This window comes from Vipera ursinii, assembly GCF_947247035.1.
Source record: "Vipera ursinii genome assembly, chromosome: 8".
Lineage (NCBI taxonomy): Eukaryota > Metazoa > Chordata > Lepidosauria > Squamata > Viperidae > Vipera > Vipera ursinii.
The window spans coordinates 2,474,100-2,495,871 of NC_139519.1; the positions used below are offsets into that span (position 1 = coordinate 2,474,100).

At 48.6% G+C, this 21,772-nt stretch overlaps 1 protein-coding gene across 1 annotated transcript; it reads right to left on the minus strand.

Moving 5' to 3' along the window:
• Nucleotides 1-254: 254 nt before the first annotated feature.
• ADD2 (adducin 2) lies at nucleotides 255-21,425 on the minus strand (the record flags this gene model as incomplete). The annotated part of the gene is made up of 14 exons (XM_083368904.1): nucleotides 255-547; nucleotides 6,227-6,358; nucleotides 6,596-6,752; nucleotides 7,475-7,564; nucleotides 8,556-8,675; nucleotides 9,896-10,162; nucleotides 11,435-11,611; nucleotides 12,597-12,695; nucleotides 12,914-13,057; nucleotides 13,834-13,983; nucleotides 15,150-15,230; nucleotides 18,681-18,832; nucleotides 19,640-19,775; nucleotides 21,243-21,425. 14 exons carry the CDS (start codon nucleotides 21,423-21,425, stop codon nucleotides 255-257), a joined length of 2,181 nt encoding a protein of 726 aa, XP_083225030.1.
• Nucleotides 21,426-21,772: the final 347 nt, after the last annotated feature.

Consider the following 21,772-nt stretch of genomic DNA (forward strand, 5'->3'; position numbering starts at 1 on the left):
GAGGCTGCTGAAAGAGGGAAGATGCCTCGGGTGCTTCTTCTCTTCCCCGAGGGCTCCACAAGACAGCTCCAAGAGGAGCCCCATTCCAAGCCGGGCTCCTCTTTGGGGCATTTTTGAAAGGTGGACCATTGCCGGGGAAGCTTTCCCCGTTATCCTCATCACGTCGCGAGATCGGAGGGGGCAGCAGAAGGCAAGGAGAGGAAGGGGAGAAGAGGAGAGAAGAAGAGGCAGGGTGCGTGGGGAAAGGGGAGACCTCAGGATTCTGCCTTCTCTTTCTTTTTGCTTTTTTTCAGAAAGGAGGGGGCCCGGAATTTCTTCTTCTTCTTGGAGGGAGACTTGGAAGGGGACCCTTCAGGGCTCACAGGCCCACTGGTGACCGACTCGGTTTTGTCCTTTGGGCCCTCAGTGGGGTCTGCATTGGTGGTCAGCTGGCTGATCCCTTTGATGAGGTGCTCTTCAACTGTTTGGTCGTCTTCTTTCCCGTTGACCACTACCGCCTCCGGCTCGGCCTTGTCAGCTGCGGCAGGATCAGCAGGTTTCTTCCCGCCTTGAGAAGAGAAGGAAAGCAGTGTTGAGCGTTTACACCGAGAAGCCAGCACTGTAAACCCCAAAGGCCGAGGCGAGAGAGGCCAACCAGGTCCTCGTGACCCTGGGCCTCTGGCAGGCTTGCTAGGAAAGTGAAGGGGACGGAAAAAGCTATGCCCGCAGCAGGGACAGCTGCAGCGGTTTCTGGTTTTTTAAAAAAGTCAGGATTTTGTCTGCCCTGCACAAACATGTGAAAAGGTGCAGAGCTCTGATCCTGGGGTCACAGCTGCTGTCTCCCCGTCCCCCCACCCCACCCTGGGCACCGTTGGTCTGGAGGAGCAGGGGGATGAAATATCAAACTGCCCACGCCCCTCCCACCCAGCGGGTGATGGGAAAGGAGCCCAGCCAACGGCAGAGGGGCTGTTCGGGGGAGCCAAAGAGAGGGATCAACAAAGCAGCTAGAAAGCAGGACCGGAATCAAGATGTCCGCAAGAGCACCCACTCTTCCAACTGGGCTGTGTGGCCACTTCCCTGGGCGGGGGAGGCAGGCCAAACTCCCCCTGGGTGGCTGAAATCCTGTGGGATGCTCACACAGTGAAAGCGCTGCATTACCTCCTGAGGCCGCAGATGCTTCTGACTTCTGGCAGATGAAGCTGAGACCCTTTCTAAGCCCCCCTCTCTCTATTCTTGCCAATTAGGGATCCGCCCTGGGCTGGGACGCAGCTGGTGGCTGACATTTTCAGCATTTCTGCCTACAGAATCTCTTCCTCCCAATGTATCTCAACGAGGAGGGCTGGATTTGGTTTTGTGGGCTGGTTGGGAGGCTGCATTTGCAAAAAAGGGATGCACAGGACTGCGAATTAAGTAGCACCTAGGTCACACACTAGATGTGATTTGAATCAAATCCAGTGAAAGCTTCCATCATAAACATCTCACTCTGCCACGAAACATTACAACTTGGCAGCCATTTTTGCTACGCCCATAGCTGGGGTGGAGGAGGGAGGGGGAGAATGCCATTGTGCATTTTGAGGGCTCAAGCTGTGCATGGGATGTCACTTGTGCTCCTAAGGGTTCATGTTGCCGTAGGTTCACCGGATCAGCATACCTGACACGGAGGTGAATATCCCCGTTAATGGGGGCTGAAAGACTGCTCTCCCTGGAACCGCCTACTCAGGGGCCAGCAGATGCCAGAGCTTAACTGGGGCTTCTCCACTTGAAGCCTCAGAGCTACAGAACAGCAGCTGGTTTCTGCCTAGGACTATGGACAGGTTCCATGGATTATTGATGGCCCACAGAGCAGTGGTGCACACTGCAAACATCCAGGAAGCTTGCACAATTAGGAGGGGATGGATCTCTCCCCCTCCACATCAGGCTCTCCATCACTCAGTTTAGAAAGGAAACTATCTCAAGAATTCTTCAACAGGCTCTGAGGTTTGGTGATGCCCAGGGTAGGAGGCTGTTCCAGGGGTCCTTGGACTGGGGAGCTTCTGAAGCTGGTTCCTTCCCCCTCCAACAGTCATGGAACTGCATAAGCATTTTTTTAAAGGAAAATAAACATCTGGAAAGAACACACATATCAAGTAACAAGTTCTTACAGGAAGAGTATCCAGATGAGACTGTCAGATCAATTTCCCTTAACCTTCTAGATATTTGAGGATTCCAATCGGGTAAACTAGAAATTCTAGAAGTTGCACACTCCACTTCCTGGAGAATTTGTGCTGGGGAATATTACACGAGTTCACTTGATACTAACTTCTTCCTCTTGCTGTAGAATTCCTGAAATATCGAAGGCTGTCCTCTCCCCAAACCTTTTGCAAGCTTCCTGCATGCCAAGCTAAGTCACTTCCTGTGATCATCATGCCCCCTCATCTATGACTTCCCACACAGCCTTTCCTGCTCCACAACAGGTGGCCTTGCTCAGCCCAGACTGCCGGCCCCGCGCATCCCCCTCCCCACCCAGGGGAGAGAGCTGGGAAGGGAGAAAGCAGCCTCTCTATACTTACTAAAGTGACAAGCATTCAGAACCAGAGGCAACTCCTTGGATGAAAGCAACACATGGAAAGAGAAAGGGAGACATTGTGGAGATAAACACGCCAAACACAATGCGGCAGAATGAGACAGTGGCAAAGAGAAAGGGAGAGAGAGACACATACACACACTAGCACAACTCCTCCAGCCTAAAGGAGCCACAGACCAGGGCTGTCTAGGGTCACAGGCCCAACTCCAAGAGGGAAACGCAGGTTTCCTGGCCAATGGCCTCTCCAAGCAATCCTTCTTCGGTTGAGCAATGGCCAGCAGCAAGATTCTTCATTTTTCACTGCCAGTTGTAGTTCAGGCCAAGGAAGGAATTAGTTTTCAAAATTTCTTTTGAAGGACAAAATAATTTGACAAACCTCTCTTGGGTGGCGCCCTTGTACTCCTTTGGTGACAGATGCCTGCTTTGGCATTTGGGGAATGCTCCTCTACCCAGCGACTGTCCTCCCTGCTGCAAAATAATCCTGAGGGATCTCCCTCCACTGAAGCTTTATTCTGAGCTCTGGGCCTGAGAGGCTGAGGAACTCCTCCTCCTCCACATAGTGACATACGAGTCAGGAGTCTGAAGCATTTTAAAGCAAGGTTTCTCAAACCTGACATCTTTAAGATGTGTAGACTTCAACTCCCAGAATTCCCCAGCTGGAATTCTGGGAGTTGAAGTCCACATATCTTAAAAGTTGCCAAGTTTGAGAAACACAGTTTAACAGACTGAATGCAGAGTTGGTGGCATGACCCACCCTCAGTTGGATGCACACAGCACTCTAAGCCCTGGTGGCGCAACAGTTATTAGAATACAGTAATTGCAAGAAAATTCTGCCCACTGCCTGGAGTTCGATCTTGACAGAGCTCGAGGTTGACTCAGACTTCTATCCTTTCAAGGTCAGTAAAATGAGGACCCAGATTGTTGGGGGCAAGATGCTGAGATTGTAAACCGCCAAGAGAGTGCTGTAAATCACTATGAAGCGGTATATAAGTCTAAGTGCTACTGCTATTGTTAAGCCATACTTCACCAGTGTGATCACTAGTAGAGGTCAGCTGGGCCACAGTGGAGACACTTATTGTGATGCAGGTCAGGCCACCTGCACACTTACGTTTTTAAAAATTTAGATCTTTTCATTTTCTAGAAATTAGTTAAAGTAGGTTTAGCTGCTTTCTCCAAAACTAAGCTTGATCTCTGTTATCTTAGCTACATCCAAAAATGCAATCTGGGACATTGGCCTAAATTCTGGACTCCATATTATGCTGAACCAACACAAATGAGACTTCCAATAGCTGACAGCAATCTGTAAACCCTGCTGCTTCGGGGTAAAGGTCAAAGAAAGATGGTGGGGAAGCTATTCGCTGGAAAGAGCTCATAACTATTATTCACTAGTTTTTTTATAATGCAGACTGGCCTCATTCTTGTCAGCAGTCAACAGTCCTGATATTTTGTGCAAGGTGGAAGAGGCTAATGCAACACTGCAGGGCAGTATGGGTTTTGCTTCTTTCTCACATTAGAAAAAGCCATTCAGCGGACGAGTGCTAGAAAAAGGACAGATGATTCCCTGACACAATTTTTGACCTTCTCTCCTTGGCTTGTTTGCATACTATCTCTTTTTGTCTTCTTAGGAAGCTAAAACTTTCATGTATGTATTTAAATTTATAGAAATTCTTTAAAAAGATCCCTTGGAGAACTGTTTAAGAAGCAACATCTGGGGGAGAAATAGCAGACTGAAGATGAGTCTGTGAAAAGTGGAGCAGATGACTGAAGCAGAATGACGTGCCCAAGAATGGTCTGGCTCTTTGTAATTCCTGTCTGGATGAGGAGAGGACTAGAGATTGCCCACAAGTGCACCAGACAGCTGCTCCTGCAAGGAGACTGCAAGAGACCTGTTATGTATTGGGCTTGTGGTGTTACACCACATGCATTGCTAACGCCTCTCCAGCAACCCAGACAAGCTGTCTCCGGTCCTGCAATTGCTTAGCCCAGGCGGCAAGAGTGGGTTCAGCCCTATTGGCTGCCGCCTAGGGGATAGTGTATATATTGTGGCTGGTTGCGGCCCAGGCTTTCAGTACAGTTCCAGCTAGAATAAAAGCGTGAGTTATTCTGTACTCAGCCTCGTGTCATCATTCCTGCTCCCAAGAGCCCACGACTTAACAAGACCAATCTCCAGCAGGTCTGGGAGCTCTGGGAGACGAGGGAATGATCCTGTTGCTCAAACTGCAGTCAGCATTTTTTAAAGGATGCTAGGTTAGCATACTTGGTTTTCTAATCACTTTTGGAAGTTACTTGTTTAACTGCTTTTCAACTTTTATTAACTTTTGGACCAACAAGTTTGACAGTGCCAAGTGAATTTCCTTCAATCCTTAAGTGAAAGAAAGTATTAACTACAAATGAACTACAAGTTTAAGAAATTAAAAATATATTTTATTTTTGGAACAAACAATAAATTGTGAAAATAACTGATTTTAGAACATTACAAACAAACTAAGGGTCCAGATTAATTTGAAATACGTTTTTGGAATTAATTATAAAACATCCTTCCCTTGGGAAAATGCTTTTGTTTTCATTAAAAATATTATAAGATAATACATTAAAAATCGGACACTAGGGGAAACTAAAGATTACAATCTTTAGAACACATATGCTTGACTTACAAATGCAAAATGAAGTAAAATATTTTAACATCAGACGTTTGAATAATTTTAAACAATGGATCCAGAAATTAATTTTAAGAATGGATCCAGAAATTAATTTTAAGAATGTCTGCCATGTCTAGAAGATAATATAGTAGAGGAATAAGTTTTATCAGAAAAGATTGAGACTGATGTGAAAGTGGATTTACAAATGACAGACTACAAGAATGACATGGAAAAAGAAGTTACACTGGACATACAAGAGAAACTGGATGATGTCTTAATAGGTAAAAGTACAAATAACAAACTAAAAGAGTGATTTGGATAATTTTCCTGCATTAGATTTACAATAGTGGCTTATTAAAGCTTGGAAGAATTTTCTGAGAAGGGAAAAAGAAAAAATGAAATCAAGATTGATAGAAGTAAAAGGAAGAAATATAAAATTGGTTTTTTTGATCTAGGTTAAAATAGATAAGTTGTTATTTCTGGACTTTTGCTGACCAGGACCGAATGACGAGGCTTTGAAGGTTTGTTTAGATAAGAGATGGGATATGGAAAGAAGAGGTTATTTGTTTTATTTTAAGAGAAGGAAGTAAGTTACTAAAATGGTTATCTTTGTTATGATGAAAAGGGAAACATGTCTTTATATATTTCTGTTTTTTTCCTTTCATGTATTTTTATGTCTTATTTTTTATTTTCTGCACTATTCTTCTTATTTTTTATTTTACTTTTACGCTTGTATTAGTTTTTATTGTTTTTACTGACTTTTCTGATACACCGAAGGACACCCGATTCCCCCTCAATCAGTTCTGATCATCTATTATGGCAGATGATCCAGCTGGCAACCATTAAATGGGGCTCCTAAGGCCTTATTCTGTTTGCAATGGTGGCCAGACAGGGGTTCTCTGCCCTCTACATCTAGTCAGCTGTTGGGCCAATATAACCTCTCTCTTTATGCTTTTAAAAAATCCCATCCCTCATCTGATGTCCAATTGTTGCAAAGTTCATGACTGATGGCACGAGGATGTTTTGGTCCCAAAGGTGCCCCTACCTTCTGGAGCTTTGGAGGGGGACCTGGCAGGGCTCCTTGCCCCAGGCTTTGTGGGGCTCTGTTCGGGAGGAGTGACGGTGGATTCTTCAGGGGATGTCACTTCCTCCTCTGGACCACTGTCCTTCTTTTCACCTGGGAGGAGAGGGTGGAAGAGAAGAAGGATGTGCAACTCAGATTAGAAACGAAGACAGTGGAGTAACAGTCGTCTCTCCTGAGTTTCTACCCACCATCCTTTGGGACACCCTAAAAATATTCCCTGGTTTCTCTGAGCTGATGGTGAGCTCAACTGTCCCTCACTGCATTCCCTGCAGTCCTTCGGGCTTCTCAAGCCTGCAGCCTCAGAAGCAACAACTGCACCAGAACATTTACCATCAAGGCCCAGCTTCTTCCTCTCCACCTCTTTCTTGTACTCCTCCAGTTCCTGATCGGTGAGCTGGCTGAAGGGGTTGGGGGTCTCGGGCTCAAGAGAGGCCTCCACACGGGAATCATCCTTCACCTCTCCATCAGCCAAGTGACTCTCGGTAGACTGCAGCAATACAGAAGTCATGCATCACTATCACCTGGCAGTTTTCATTCCACAACTCCCCACAATTAAGTCTGAAACCAACTTTCTAATGGCATCTGTGATGTGTTTGTGTGGCCGGCTGGTTGTGTGTACACAATGGTGAAAGCAGCAATGCAGAGGAATCCTTATCCCTTTTGCACATGTGCCACGACACCGCCCACGTACGTGAATGAGCTGCGGGTTGTAAGGCACCACTGCAAAGCTTTTGCCATTCAGCCAAAAGCAGCTGGTGCCTTGGGCACCACCACCCCTCACTTTTGCCCACTTTCGGGGAACTTTATGAGCCAACCCACGTTTCTGCCTGCCCTGGAGCCATATGGGAATGAAGTCAAAATCCACTTCTTCCCATCTGGTACACAAAAGAAAATAGGCTGCTAGCACACATGTCTTTAGGAAAATGAGGGGCAGCAGAGGGGACCAAGAGACCTGGCGAAGCAAGAGCCAAGCATTAGGGAGCCAAATGCTCACACCTTCCAGGCTTGTATGGTTGGCACGAGGAGGGTGCAGGAGGGAGCCTCCCCCTCTTGGACCCAGAGCTGAGGGCTGAACTTCCCGTCAGTGCCGCTTCAGCCCGTCTGTTCATGGCCTCCGCTCCCCAGAGCTGGGGCTGAAGAGGGCTGCAAGAGAGCAGCACCACCCCAAGCCTGGTGCCCCCGATGCCAGCGCCAGCCCGCGATGCCTACCGGGCTCCTGCTCTGCTCTGCAATCACGCTAGCCAGCAGCTGGGACTGAGGTCCGGCCGATTTCACCTCCTGGCGGTTCTGTTCTCGGATCTGCAGGGTGAGAGACGGGCCTGTCATGGCAGAGGAGCTGAGCGGGAACCGCCCTTACGTGAAAGGCAAGGAGGGAGGAGGCAGATGCCACCAGCGGGCAGAAAGAGGCTGCTGCCCATCCTCCAGGCAGGGAAGGTCACTCACGCCAAGGAAATGGGGATAGGGGGAGAGTAGGTCTGCCCTACACCGCAGGAGAGACCACCTCCAAACCATTAACAAGTCTCTCTGGCCCCTGCTTAGCAGCCTTCTGAGGCAAAGATAGAGGTGGGGTGGGGGTCCACCCTGTAAAGAGTTTACCTCCAGAAGAAGAGGAGGGAAAATGGCGGGGGGGGGCAGATTGTTCCCATCACTGCAAGGCAAACAAGAGCTGCTCTAATGGAGTATTCAGGCAGCAACACACGGCACCCTGTGCAGGCACCACCATGCCAAGGATGTCGCCTCCCTTGGCTGCAACATGGTGCCATGACACAAATGACATGTGTTCTTTGCCCCGTGATGTGTGTGACACGGTCCTCCCCTTTCTCCCTTCGCAGATGCTGGGCAGAGGGCAGAAGATAAAGCCCAACTCAGAAATGCATTTGCCAGCTGCAAAACAGAGCACGGAATCCCAGGGCCGGGAGAGACCACGGAGGAAAGCAGGAGAAAAGTCTGACAGTGACGCAAATTCCAGAACTGAGAGGCTCCTTTAGCTGGTCAGTGTTAGACCCGCTTCATAAAGGTAACACTGGGGATGGGCCCCTCTGGCCCGCTTGTCAGGAGCCCGAGTGGAAGGAAGGGTCAAGTCGCCTGGTGGCCTTCATGGCTGGGGTGGGGGGGAGCACGGGCAGACCTCACCTCTCTAAGACCAGCGACTGACCTGCCCCATCGCCCAGCCTCTCCTCTCTTTCTAGGGAGCCCTGAGTGGCGCTGCTCTAAAAGGCACCCCCCCAGGGCAGAGACCTGAGGAGGGACCGCTTCGGATAGCAACCGGAGGAGCCAAACCTTGACGTACCTTGTTCCTCATTTCCAAGACTTCTTGTGGGTCTGTGTAGAGAGGCACAAACTGGTTTGGGTTTTCAATTCGGATTGGCACGCCACTGCTGGATTTCTCCCCGTCGTCCGCTTTCATCCACTAGAGAGCAGGGTGGGGGGAGGGGGGGAAGCAAACAAAGGCTGTCTGAAGAAAGGCGAAGGGGGCCTCCCTGGAGCAGCCATGGGAATCCACTTAGGAACCCGGATTTTGGACAGCAAGCCAGTCGAGTCAGCTTTTGCCTCAGCTCCACAAAGGAGCCGAGCCAGCAACCCTCCACGGCTGCCTCCGCTCTGCTTGCCGGGAAAGGGCGGTGGCGCTTGAGAAGGAAGGGACGGGGGCACCTGGCTTCCTTCCTTCACTGGAATGGCCTTTTACCCATTCAGACAATGCTCAAGGCTGGTTAACCTGGTTCCGCAACTATCACGGTGTGGAAATCAAAATCTAATCAAAAACACAAGTTTTGCTAAATGTTTTGATGAGAAGGCAAGTTCTACAACTGCACTGGTAACTGCAATAGGAAAATCCCAACTTTTTGTTTGCATAGTTCAGTTAAGGCAGGAACTGCCAGCCAAACCAGCTTCTCTGGTCCCTGGGAAGGGGCCCTCTGTGGCCCCCACTCAGCCACCATGGCTGCTCGACTCTAGCTTTTCCTTCCAGACACATCAACCACAAATCTCAGCCAACCCTAAGGTTTCTCCAGCTGGGAACATGATCTAATCTGGCACTCGGTGGGGCTTCTGGGAAGCCCACAAGCAGGAAGGCAGGCGACCGAGTCCTCTTCTGCTTCGGCTCCTTGTTCATGATGCCGCAACTGCCTGGGATGGGCATCATTTGAAGGCAGGCGCCATCCAGCAACCTTGCAAGGGCCATTTATTATCCGGGATCCCTTCTACGGTAAGTGACTTCTGGATCACCAGAACGAGCCACCTTCTGGGGAGACAGCTAATGTCTGTGACCCTGGGGAGACAGCTAATGTCTGTGACCGCAGTGAAGGACCTGTCAGACCAAGAGGGAGGTACCTCTACCCACTTCTAAACTTTCCCAGTTCCCCAGCCCTGTTCTTTGCTGTCCAGGTGGCTGCCAAGCCCTGAGATCTCTTCCCCACGGCCCGTTGGCACCATGCTGGAAGCGCTCTCATCTCTGCTGGCTTTTTCCCTTCCTGGTCACCATTTTCCTGGACATTTTGCCAATCTGCACTACTGCACCGCTCCTAAATCTACTCCCTGCAAGGCGAATCCCCAGTTTCTACAGTCCCCCAAATGACGGGCGTTCTTCCTGCTATCCTTCTTTGCTTTGTGCACCCTGCAAGAAGGCACCACTCCACAGCCAGGCTCCTCTCTAACCGTGGCTTTGGCACCGCCTTGGCTGTCCTCAGCCACCTTCACACGCAGGTAGGTGTTGGGTGTGTTCAGCCAGCGGGTCTTTTCTTTCTGTTGTTTCTGGGCGTGTTGCCGGAGGGTGAAGATGGGGCCTGCCTCCTCTTCGAAGACAAAGGCAGTGACGGTGGCCGGGATCTCCACCTCACTCTTGTGCTTCGTCCTCTCCTGGACAAAAGGGTAACGGTAAGTATAACCGGTCCGGTAGCCCTGGGAGGGAGAAAGAGGAGGGTCCTTGAAGACATGGCACATCGCTGCTCGTACAAGGAGGCTGCCCGTCTTCGGCACCCCTGCCTGGGACCGGGCTCTTGCATATTCTGGCATCTGGAATGGGAGCCTAAGCCCTGAAAGGCCTTCTGTTTTGAAAACATTCTTGGGCTTGGATTCTACACATACACACCTGTGCGTTTGTGTGTGTGCGCAACATTGAAAACATGACTTTACGACCAATGCCCACATTTACAACCTTTGCAGTGACCCTTGGTCATATGATCAGCTTTACAGTCCAGTATGCGTTGTCCTGTGCCTGACCTGCTGCTTTGCTTCCCCCCGCCCCAGCAGAATGGAGAACGTAGTAGAAGGGATTACAGAAGATAAAGCAAGCACACAAAAGGAAACATATTTTGAAAGCAACGTGGTGGCACTGGCAGCCTCAAGTGTGCCACACAAGCAGACCAGTGTTATTCTCCATTGCATGCTCTGCTTATTTTCTTCTCTAATTTCTCCACTCTACAAAGGGGAGGGGGGGAAAATTCTGTAGGCAACCTCTCTTATGCCTGACTTGTATTTTTCTTCCCCTTCTCCTCACAGAGAGATTGGAGAAGATGGGATTGTAAGAGATTAAGGATGCACACAACGGGGAATCCTTGAGCTGCCAGCACAAGCATGTTCCTTTCAATATCTATTTCCCATTGTGTGTCTGCTTACTCTCTTGTAATCCCTTCCCTTCCTTTCCAAATGTAAATACAATGATTTCCTTCTTATTATTCCAGCATCAGGGTCAGCATTCCAAAAGGCAGGGGAATGGGGGGGGGGAAGGAAAGCACACTTGTAGGAATGTGGTTTTCTAGTTAGCAACTGGTTTGTTTAATGATAAGAGTTGCAGGTCCCAAGTGAAAGTCACTGAATGAGGACTACTTGTGTTGATTTTGCCTTTCAATTGTTAAAACACTACTGAAAAGAGAAAGGGTTGAGGGGGGGATAGGCTGGGCTCTGGAAAACAGCATGGAGCCCTGAAGTGAACACAGCAATCACCTACCAAGGGTGTTTCGTGGGGAGATTGTGGGTTTAATGTGGTTCAGATGTCGGCTCCTTTTTTTAAAGTAGCCCACGTCTGGTGGGCCAGCAAAACCCACCTGTTCAAGCTTGCCTCTTTCCTTGCAAAGACCCACTTTGCTTTACAAACATCTACCTGGAGGAATGCCAACTTTATGACAAGGTCAGGGGACGTATTGGGGGGAGCTTCTCTGCTTGCCAACATACTAGATTGTCCAGCATCCTCATTAGTGCTTCAAACTCATGCTCTCCCAAGCGGCTCTTCTGCATGGACCCAAAGGTGCTGCCAGCCCATCGGACCAGACCCACATCGTGAGGCCTGTGTTTCTCCGCCTCCAAGAGGATGAGGTGCTCAGGCCCACCAGCACTAGACAAGGCAGCAACCTGGAGGAGGCAGAGGAGGGCAAAAGAGAAGTTGAGAAGCACAGGAGGAAACAGTGGGGGTGGGGGGCTCTGAGATGGAGCAGAGTGGAGAAGGCAGTCTGAACAAGTCTTGCTTTCTCTGCGTCACCTCCTGACATCCCCAGCCATGGTTTGCAGGCTCCTGTCATGCTTCAAAAACCCTTTTGGTCTGTGCAACGTTGGAGGTCATTTTCCATAACCAAATAAGGGCTTCTGCTTCAAGTCATGCGCCTGCTTTAAAACACTTTTTCATCAAGAAAAACAGGCCCCTTTCTGCATCATTTTTTAATTATGAAATGAAATATATTCTTGCAAAATGCAGAGAAGTTAAGGCGATGGGTTTGCACGATTACGTTCTAGCCGAGCAAATCAAACTCCCAGGAAGGGTTTTCTGGAAGGGGCTTCTGAGCTGCCCCGTCTAAGTCAATCAGAGTGTTAGTAAGCACGTTGGCAGCACTGAGAAGGAGGGGAGGGGAGGGAAGGAGGGGAGGAGAAGGGAAGGGAAGGGAAGGGAAGGGAAAGGAAAGGAAGGAAGGAAGGAAGGAAGGAAGGAAGGAAGGAAGGAAGGAAGGAAGGAAGGAAGGAAGGAAGGACAATCTTGTCATTTATGACAGGGGAAATCCACACTTGAGCAAGGAGACTTGATTCTGGGGCAGTTGAAAGTTACCATCAAGATGGGAATGTCACTCAAAATAGCATATTAGGAGAAACTTTCCCACAACTAATTGACACACATCTATTCCCCCCACTCCCTCTAAGCAAGTGGTCATTATTGTCTTTCTACATCCTAAGGAGAAGGGAGACAGGAAGAAAATTCCACTGAGGAATATTATTTTTGCCGGCATCTCCATCTGAATCATTTCCACTTAGGAACATTTCCTTCTGTCTACTTCTACACAAGGAACCCGGCCTGCGATGCAGTGCAAGGCAGAAGCCATGTGCCTTGTTCTGTTGTTCTGGAGCTCACCTGGACTTCACAGGCAGCCTGCAAATGGAAGACCTTGTAGAAGGCTTCCTCCACTGTGTCTCCCAGGGTCACCAGGCCATGATTCCGGAGCACCAAAACCTGCCCAAAGAAACGGCAAGAAACAGGTTCTGATATAAACAGCTGAAGAACATGAAATCTTTATCTGCCCCCCGCCCCCCCCCCCTGTGAGTTCTCAATTCTGAACCACTCTTATGTTCTAACACAAGGAAGTATAAATCCCACAGGCCAGTATGGGCAGAGATTTAGTTGGAATCCAAGATTACATCAGTACTCAAACCACCCCTCTCAGGCCTAACCTTGCAGGTGGGTCCAAGACATTTCTGCAACTCAATTCTGTCCGCCTCTCCCTCCATTTCACCATTGAAGTCAAAATACACCATGTCCCCTGCCAGCAGAGCATCGTGGGAAATTGGCAAGAGACCTTGCTTCATTGCAGAGACCTGTGAAGGAAGGGAAGCAAAGGTCTCCATGCGTAAAAGACTCTCTACACGCTCTGCATGCCTTCCCAGTTCAAACAGGAAACTACCTAGAATTAAACTGTCATCCTTTTTTCACTTTATAATACCCTGCAAGATGCAAACAGAACCGTTGACCAAACTGACTTAAGAGTTGTGACCCTTGCATGCCTGGAGTGCGGCTGACTAAGGAAAGCTGCCCTGTAGAGCTGGGCCAGTGAAGGGGACCCCCTCCAACTGCTTCACGTGGGAAGGAAAGCAAAAGCGAGGTGCCTTCAGTCCCCCTCAATATCCCACCCTGGGTGGCTCCTTGCCAGAGTGCTTCTCCTCCCCCCGGACTTTCAGCCTGTTTCCCTTCCAGGTTCATGGCCTGGTGACCTCACAGGGGCTCCTATTGCTTCTCTTCCTTTGGGCTGCGTAGGGCACCCTGGGCAAAGAATTTCCAGGCCGGCTCTGGGATGACCTCGAAATCTAGGCTCACACACTGAATTACGTCTGGTTTGTTTAGCCTTGGCTAACTATCATAGCACACCCAACCCAAACAAAACAGGCCTGCAGCGTGACACAATCTGTGACCCATCCAACAACTGTGAGAGTTGCATCCAGAGGGCTGGAGGAGTCCAGAGGTGAATGGAAATGGGATGGGGGGGGTCATCTCTGAGGAGATGCCTGCCTCTTCCATCCATCAACCCGAAGCTCTGTTGTGTCTCAGCATTCTGCTAGAAAGTTGGACACCTGTTCCCCCCTCCTCCCGTCCTTACTGCAGTTGTGGCTGGTGTGTGCAGATGGATGATACATCTCACATCAGGCCGAGCTGCATAGATGGCCGAGTGCAGGCTGAATGCTTGGGTGTCCACCGAAAAGCTGCTGCTGCCTTGCTCCACCACCTTCCCCAGGATATTCACTTTAATCTGTGAAGGAAAAAGAGGAGGGTGGGGGGCATCCGATGAGAAGATGGGCACCTGCCTTGGCTGACTAAGGTGACATCTCCAGAGAAGCTTTCTTCAAGCAGTGGGGAAGGAAGCAGGGATGCCTAAAGTGGGCAGAAGATCCTGGGATCCTAAAGTCTTCTCAAGTTTACAGAAAAATCAGCCTATGGCCTCTCTGCATCTGCCACTCCACCAGGCTTGCTGGCCTTCCATAATTTTTGGTGTACCCAGCGTGTCTTCATGCAAAGCAGAGTTCCTCCACTTCAGCAGAGGCTATCCCAGCCCCTCTGGGTCTGCCTGCTCCCTCCCAGTTACAGAGATGCAACTGCAGAAAAATCCCCCCTCAGGCATCCTCATGGCTCCTCTGTAGGAAGATGCTGGCTCTCCTTGTCTCAATAGGCAATTCTGTTTCAATTATTTTCACTGTATTTTATATTTTAAGTTTGTTATATCCCACCCAGTTCCCAGGATTGGCAGAGGCTATGCATATGGCACATATACACACACATACATATTTGTATATACATTCTGTCTCCTGGAGATAGATAGATAGATAGATAGATAGATAGATAGATAGATAGATAGATAGATAGATAGATAGATAGATAGATGAGAGACAGAAAAAAATATGAACATGTATTTGGGCAAACTCCAGGAGACAGTGGAGTACAGAGAAGTCTGGCATGCGGTGGTCGATGGGGGTTTGAAGAGTCGGATATGATTTAGCGGCTGAACAACAACAAATACAACTGATAAAAAAACTGTGTCACAAATGCAAAACCTGAATTAGCTCAAATGTTCCTTTGCTGGACAAACCTCTTCTTTCTCCCTGGTCCGTGTATCTGAGATCTATTCAGGACAGAACTCCAGGGCTAAAAACACAAGTCTGCCATCCAAAAAAGATCTCTGAAGAGGGGACTAATTCACAAGGCTAACATTGTATGACTGTGCACCCGTCATCCAAGGGGCAGCCTGTCTGTGAAATTCTAGACGGGATTTTGTCACCCTGTCCCTGTCTTTTATATGAGCAGCTTCATTCTACAGAGGCTGCTCTTACAGACTGTTATAAGCAGGAAAATACAGCTGGTTGCAAAGCTCCGATTTGCAGTCGCGGGCACAGCCTGGACCCGAGAGTCCTGCATTCTCACCAAGCTGGATGCTGTAACTTCATGACAGGAAAGGCCTTCGGGACAAACCAGAAAATGTTCCTGTTCTTTGCTGACTCTCAGCTGTGAAAGGAAGGAAGGTTAAGAACATAAGCAGTGCCGTGCTGGATGGGAACCCTGGACCATTTTGCCCAGCAGTTCTCACAATGACCCACCAACTGCCAAAGGAAGCCCACCAATGTCCCAGCAGACAGCCTTTGGGGGAGCTGCCCAGCCCTCAAGGCTCAAAGCCATTCATTCCCAGAACTTCCAGGAACTGGTTATTCCAAGAAATTCATTCATTCAGTTCGCATACTGCAGAACTAATGAAGATTCAAAACAGTTTACAATCCAATAAAATGCCATCAATTAATAATAATTAATCAATTATGTCCACATAACAAAATTAAAATCAAAACTGTACAACAAAGAAGAGGGGAAGAAGGAGTAATGATTATTGTTCAAACAGATTCTTCAGACAGTCAGACCTGGTAAACTCATGACTACTGCAACACACCATACATGGAGCTGTCCTTGAAGACTGACTGGAAGCCACAGCTGGTTCAAAATGAGCCTTATGGGCACTTCTCCTAAATTCATGTGTCCTTGCTGCTTCACAAGTTGCCCTGATTACCACTTGACTTTCAGGTGCAAATGAAGGTGCTAATATATAATATAATATATAATGGGGGGGGGAACAACCTTCAGGCTGCTGGTTTGAAGGACTGCCGGTCTCCAACCATTTCTGCCTTTCTGGTATGACTGGGCCGAGTGGATGCCTCTGGCTTCGCCAGCCCTTTGCCAGTTAAAGCAAACAGGATTCTACTTTATTTAGGGCTAAATAAGCAGAATCTTGCAACTCTGACAGTACAAACCTTCTATTTGCCACTTTTAACAGCCTGAGCCATTAGGGCCAGTCCTTTCTCAGTTGCTTTCTATGACCTATAGTCTGATAGCAACAGCAGCAGTACTTGCGTAGATACCGCTTCATAGTGCTTTACAGCCCTCTGTAAGCAGTATATAAGAGTGAGCGTTTTGCCTCCAACAATCTGGGTTCTCATTTTACCAACCTCAGAAGGATGGAAGGCTGAGTCAACCTTGAGCTGGTCAGGATTGAACTGCTGGCAGTCAGTAGAATTAGCCTGCAATCCTGCATTCTAACCCCTGCGCCACCCCGGTTTTCTTTCCCTCTTCCTCAAGGCCACTAATGCCTTCCACTCCTGGTGCCTTCAGTTCAAAGCCATCTTGTGGATCTGAGAAACCAGGTCTTCTCTGTCACAGCACCTGCCTTCTGGAACAGCCTCTCCTCCCCCAGAGATGTGCACGCCTCCTGGCCTTCCAATATGGCAGACGTCTCTTGGGAACGGCCTCTGTTCCCCGACCTGGAGTTCGGGCGTTTGCAAAGCTCCTGCAATTTTTTGAGTTTATTTATGTGGCTTTGTTCAGCTGGTCATGCTGCTTTTTAAATTATGTACACTTTTAAATATTATAAGCCATCCAGAGTCTTTTTGGATTTGGCCAGGCTCAAAATCCAACAAATACGTAAGTAAAATAATATAGCCAAAACGGAACACAGCAATTACACTGAAATTAAAAATTGGTGACAAGTAAAATTAATTATAGATAGCCCTCGACTTATGTCTACAATTGACACCAAAATATATATAGCTAAGCAAGACAATTGTTAAGTGAATTTTGCCCCATTTTACGATCTTTCTTGCCAAAGCTGTTGAGTGAATCACTGTAGCTGTTAAGATAGTAACACAGTTGTTAAGTGAATTCGGCTTCCCCATTGACTTTGCTGGGCAGAAGGTCGCAAAAGGGGATCGTGTGACCCCAAAGGGATGCTGCGACCATCATAAAGACACGCCAAGTTGCCAAGCGTCTGAATGTTGACGTTGCAGGGATTCTGCAAATGGTTTTAAATCTGAAAAATGGTCATAAGTCACTTTTTTCAGTGCCATGGTAACTTCAAATGGTCACTAACTGTATGGTTATAAATCGAAGACTACCTACAGTGACTGAGCAGCCTCTTCCATCTTCAGCAGCTTATGGGAATGTTAACCAGGCTGCTTTTGGAGGTGACACCCAGGAGGCATGAGGGAAGATGTCTGATGACCACAAAGACCCATCAAGGAAGAGGCCACCTGAAAAGAGCTTCTCAAGACTTTGGCTTAGGTGCCAACCCAGGCAAGGAACTTCTCCAGGACAAAGGACCAAGAAGAGTTCCAGCCTCCACTGGTGCATCCACTTTGATATTTCCCTTGGCCAAAGCACGTTCATCACTAAGCTTGTAAGCCGCCCTGAGTCTTCGGAGAAGGGCGGGATATAAATGGAATTATTTATTTATTTTTATTTATTTAGTTATATTTATATACCGCCCTATTCCCTGAGGACTCAGGGCGGTTTACAGGGAATTAAAAATCCAAAATAATAATTAAAATAAAATAAAATAAAAAATAAATAAAAATAAATCACTGCCCCTCAGTCTTCTGCAGGAGACTGTCTTACATATTTTTTTGCTTAGGGAGCTGTGCAAGAAAACCAGTTACTTTGCAAGAGCAGAACAAGGATGGACTGTGGCTCTAAGTTCTGCTCATGGGTCACTGCTTCCCCAACCTGGTGTTCTCCAGATATGCAAGCCAACACTACTATTGCCTAGGCTTACTGGGAAGATGGAGTTATCCACCATGACTAATTAGAATAGAATAGAGCTGGAAGGGACCTTGGAGGTCTTCTAATCCATCCCCCCACTCAAGCAGGAGAACCTATATCATCTCAGACAAGCGACTGTCCAGTTTCTTCTTTAAAATCTCCAGGGATGGAGTGCCCACGATTTCTGGAAGCAAGCTGTTCCACTGGTTAATTGTCTTCACTGTTAGGAAGTTTCTCCTTAATTCCAGGTTGCTTCTCTCTTTGGTCAGTTTCCAACCATTGTTTCTTGTCCAGCCCTCTGGTGCTTTGGTGAACACTCTGGCTCCCTCTGCCTTGTGGCAGCCCCTCAGATACTGGAACACTGCTATCATGTCTCCCCTATTTCTTCTTTTCCTTAGACTAGCGAGACCCAAGTCCTGCAGCCGTTCTTCACATGTTTTAGTCTCCAGGCTTTTGATCATCTTAGGGTTGATCATCTTAGGTTGATCATCTTCAGGTTGGTGAAGACTAGGAGAAGCAGAAGGATCTAATTCTTCTGATGTACTCCACTGCCGTGGGCATCCTGCCTCAAGAATATCAAATAAGCAGCCAACAACAGCTCAGCCACTGGCTGGTCTGTAGCTCAAACATGGTCCTCCCTGCTCTGCCCCGCCTAACGGGTCATTGAAGGATCCCCAACAAATTATCTGTCCATTCTGCTGTTCCTTATTGTGTTTCTCTGCCTCCTAAGAGAATGCCCTTTAGAAGGCCCTTCTAAAAGATAACTGCTTGCTTCAAGCCCAAAGTGCTATCTCACTAAAAAAATACTGAAAGAAAACCAGCTTTACTTCAACCTACAACAAAGGCTGGGCCAGGAGAGCGGAGGATGGAATGACTCACCGTGACTGTGGTGCCACTGAGCTGTGCCCAGCCATAAAGGTCCAGCAGCCGATAGACGCTGGTCACTTTGCAGCGCATGAGCCTCTCCCCTTTGGCCAGGGACACAGAGTCAGTGCTATGGAGGTCGTTGATGGGGGTCACTGCGGAAAGGTCTGCAAAAGAAAATCAGGCATGGAGTTCCCCAAAAACAGAACGGAGCAACATGAGAAGGCTTTGGGGCTGGAACACTAACGCAAAGGGCTTGCTCTTCTGCTGTCGCTCAAGCAACGCCCCCTTTCTGTCCTGTGCTTGCTTCAGAATTTAGAGCAGAGATGCAACCAATCCTTCTGCAGATGCTTGCAAAACCCGGGATGTTCAGAGAACATATACAGAAATTTAAGATTTTTCCCTTCGTTGAAGACTATTTTTAAAAGAGTATGTTTCTTTATGCTATAAGGCAACATTTCTCAGTCTTGGCAACTTTAAGATGTGTGGGCTTCCCAGAATTCCCTGGTGGGCCTACCAGCTTCTACCTACAACCTGATTAGCAGCATTTGGCAAAGAAGGCAAGTGCAGCAAGAGTGGCTGCACAAGCCAGTAGAGGGCATGTTGGCCAGAATGTAGACCCCCCATTGCCTGATGGCATCTGTGTCTTCATTGCACCCCACAATCAGCTAGATCTTCAAAGAACAGAAGGAGGCATGCCAACCCTACACATCCCCCTGTAATCTGGAGGCCCAGGAGAGGTCTCGCTATAAAATCCAGGAATTGGCAAAATTAAACTCTAGGAAGAGCAATCCACACAAGCTTAAGAGAGAGTCACTCTCGAGAAGGTGGGCAGGTGAGGCCAGGTGGGGGAATGGCACAGGTAGAAAATTGGAGCTCAGCTAACATGAGGAGGAGGAGGAGGAGGAGGAGGAGGAGCAACATGCTCAGAAACCCCAGCATGACCAAAGCCCCTAGAGGGGAGACCAACGTACTCAAGGGCGACGGAGGAAAGACGGAGGGAGCCGTGGTGGCCATGAACTCGGCTATCTGCTGAAGGGCCCAGATGTTGGAGTTGTTGCCTTTCTTCATCTGCTCTTGGATGAGACTCTCCAGCTCCTCCCTAAAAGACTGAAGACATCACAGAATAACTCTCCAGATAGCACAAGCAGGCTTCTAAGGGGCGACCACAATTCAAGTGCATTTGTCACGTGAACATCTGGAAATCAGGAGGAGAAGCTTTCAAATGCTCTCTGTGATAGGAAGCGGCCATTCTTGAGCAGAAGACAGGAATAGGGTTTCCTGCCTGAGCAGGGGGTTGGACTAGATGGCCTCCAGGGTCCCTTCCAACTTTATTATTATTAATTATTATTAAGACTCAACACTGAAATTCCATGTAACACGATCTTGAAGTCTATCAGTACTAGGCTGAATTGTGACAGTGGCTTCCTCTTCAATTATAGCTGTCAGAATGTTTGTCTTTTAAATGTGCCATAGGGCACTTTTAGGGTCACCCACACCTCTAGAAGAACCACTGTAGATCAGGGCTCCTCACAGTCTGTCTAGAACCACAACTGGGTCCAAAGTTCTTTCACACAAACTTCACTCCCAGTTTTCTCCCAAGCTTTCTTGGTCAGGATGATGTTGCAAGAATGGCAGAAAACCATTTTGTTCTTACTGTTAAACAATCCTCTCTCTCTCTCTGTGTATGTGTCTCCCAGCAAAGGCCTTTAAAGTGCAATCATTGTGCCTTGAGCGTGGAATTTTATGGGGAATCCAAAAGCATCCTTTTCCATTACAACTCTCCTCCCAAATTTCATGACTTCTTTCCTATTTTCCATAAAAATCTTATAAGCAGGAAAAGGCATTTTGTTTGGTAACTTCAGGAATCTTCCATCTGGAAACACGGCTGGGATGAAAATCTTACTGCACGCTTTCTGGAGATCTGCCAACAAGCCCTGCTCTATACCTGCTGCCGTTCCTCTCTTCCACCGCCCCGGCTGCCAGTTCCCTGGGCCAACCCTAAGGCTGGCAATCTTATCCAAAGTCCGCACCCAAAAGCTCCCCACAATCCCCAGGAATCCTATGGCAGACCACAGAAGAAAACCACAAGGAAGTGGGGCAAAGCCACGTGAGCTGCACCAGCAAAGGAGAGCCAGGAAGAGCAGTCATTTCCACTTCCTCCCCTTCACGTCTCTGGATCCTGTGAGACCCTGCAAAGGCCACTTTAGCCGAGGCCGTAGAACCGTTAGCCCAGCGCGAGAGCAGAGAGCCCGGGCTGATGCTTTGGAAGCCGGTTGTGGCTGTGGCCCAAAGAGCTGACCTCAGCCCGCTGGAGAAGCAGCTTCCACCTGGGCCCAGGCAACTGAGCCCGGGGGGGGGGCTGCAGGAGGGTGAAGAGCATCTGCTCGGCTTCCTCCTTCGCTGGACCCGACCCGGGGCAGAGACCTGGGGATTCAGTCTGACGAGGGAGCTTCAGATCCTGACCGTCAGGGCAGCCCGGCCCAGGGCAGCCCCCCAGCAAGGTCCCCTCACGCTCAGGCCCTCTTCCCCACCCCCAGCACATAGGTGGCTGCCCCTCCGAGGGCCCCTACTCACGGGGCTCTGCAGAATCAGGCTGACTCTCTTCTTCTGCTCCATCAGGTTGAAGTCTTGGCGCAGGTCTGCAGCCATGTTCCTGATGCGCAGGTACTCCGGGTCGTCTTCGGAGAATCGGTCGAAGTAATGTTGGCTTTGAGCAGGGAGAGAGGAGACTTCCTCTGGAACGATTTCGTCGCTCATTTTTAAACTGACAGTGCACTTTGGGGAGCTGCGAGGAAGCACCAAAAGCCAAATTTGCTACACAGCTTAGTATCCAAGCACTTTAGTAAGAAGTGGGCCTCTGCAGAGGAAATCCGAATCTGCAGCTCAACCCTCAATTTTGCCTTGTGGGTAACATTTGCCCAAACAATTTCCAGAGTGCGATCTGTGCACATTGATAAACAGGTTTGGTAGCTGGAAAAAGCCCCGTTTCCAACAAAACCAACATGCTTCTTTAGGGAAAAGGCTTTCCTGCCTAGAAATACAAGCAGTCCTCGACTTACAATAGTTCATTTAGTGACTGTTCAAAGTTACAACAGCACTGGAAA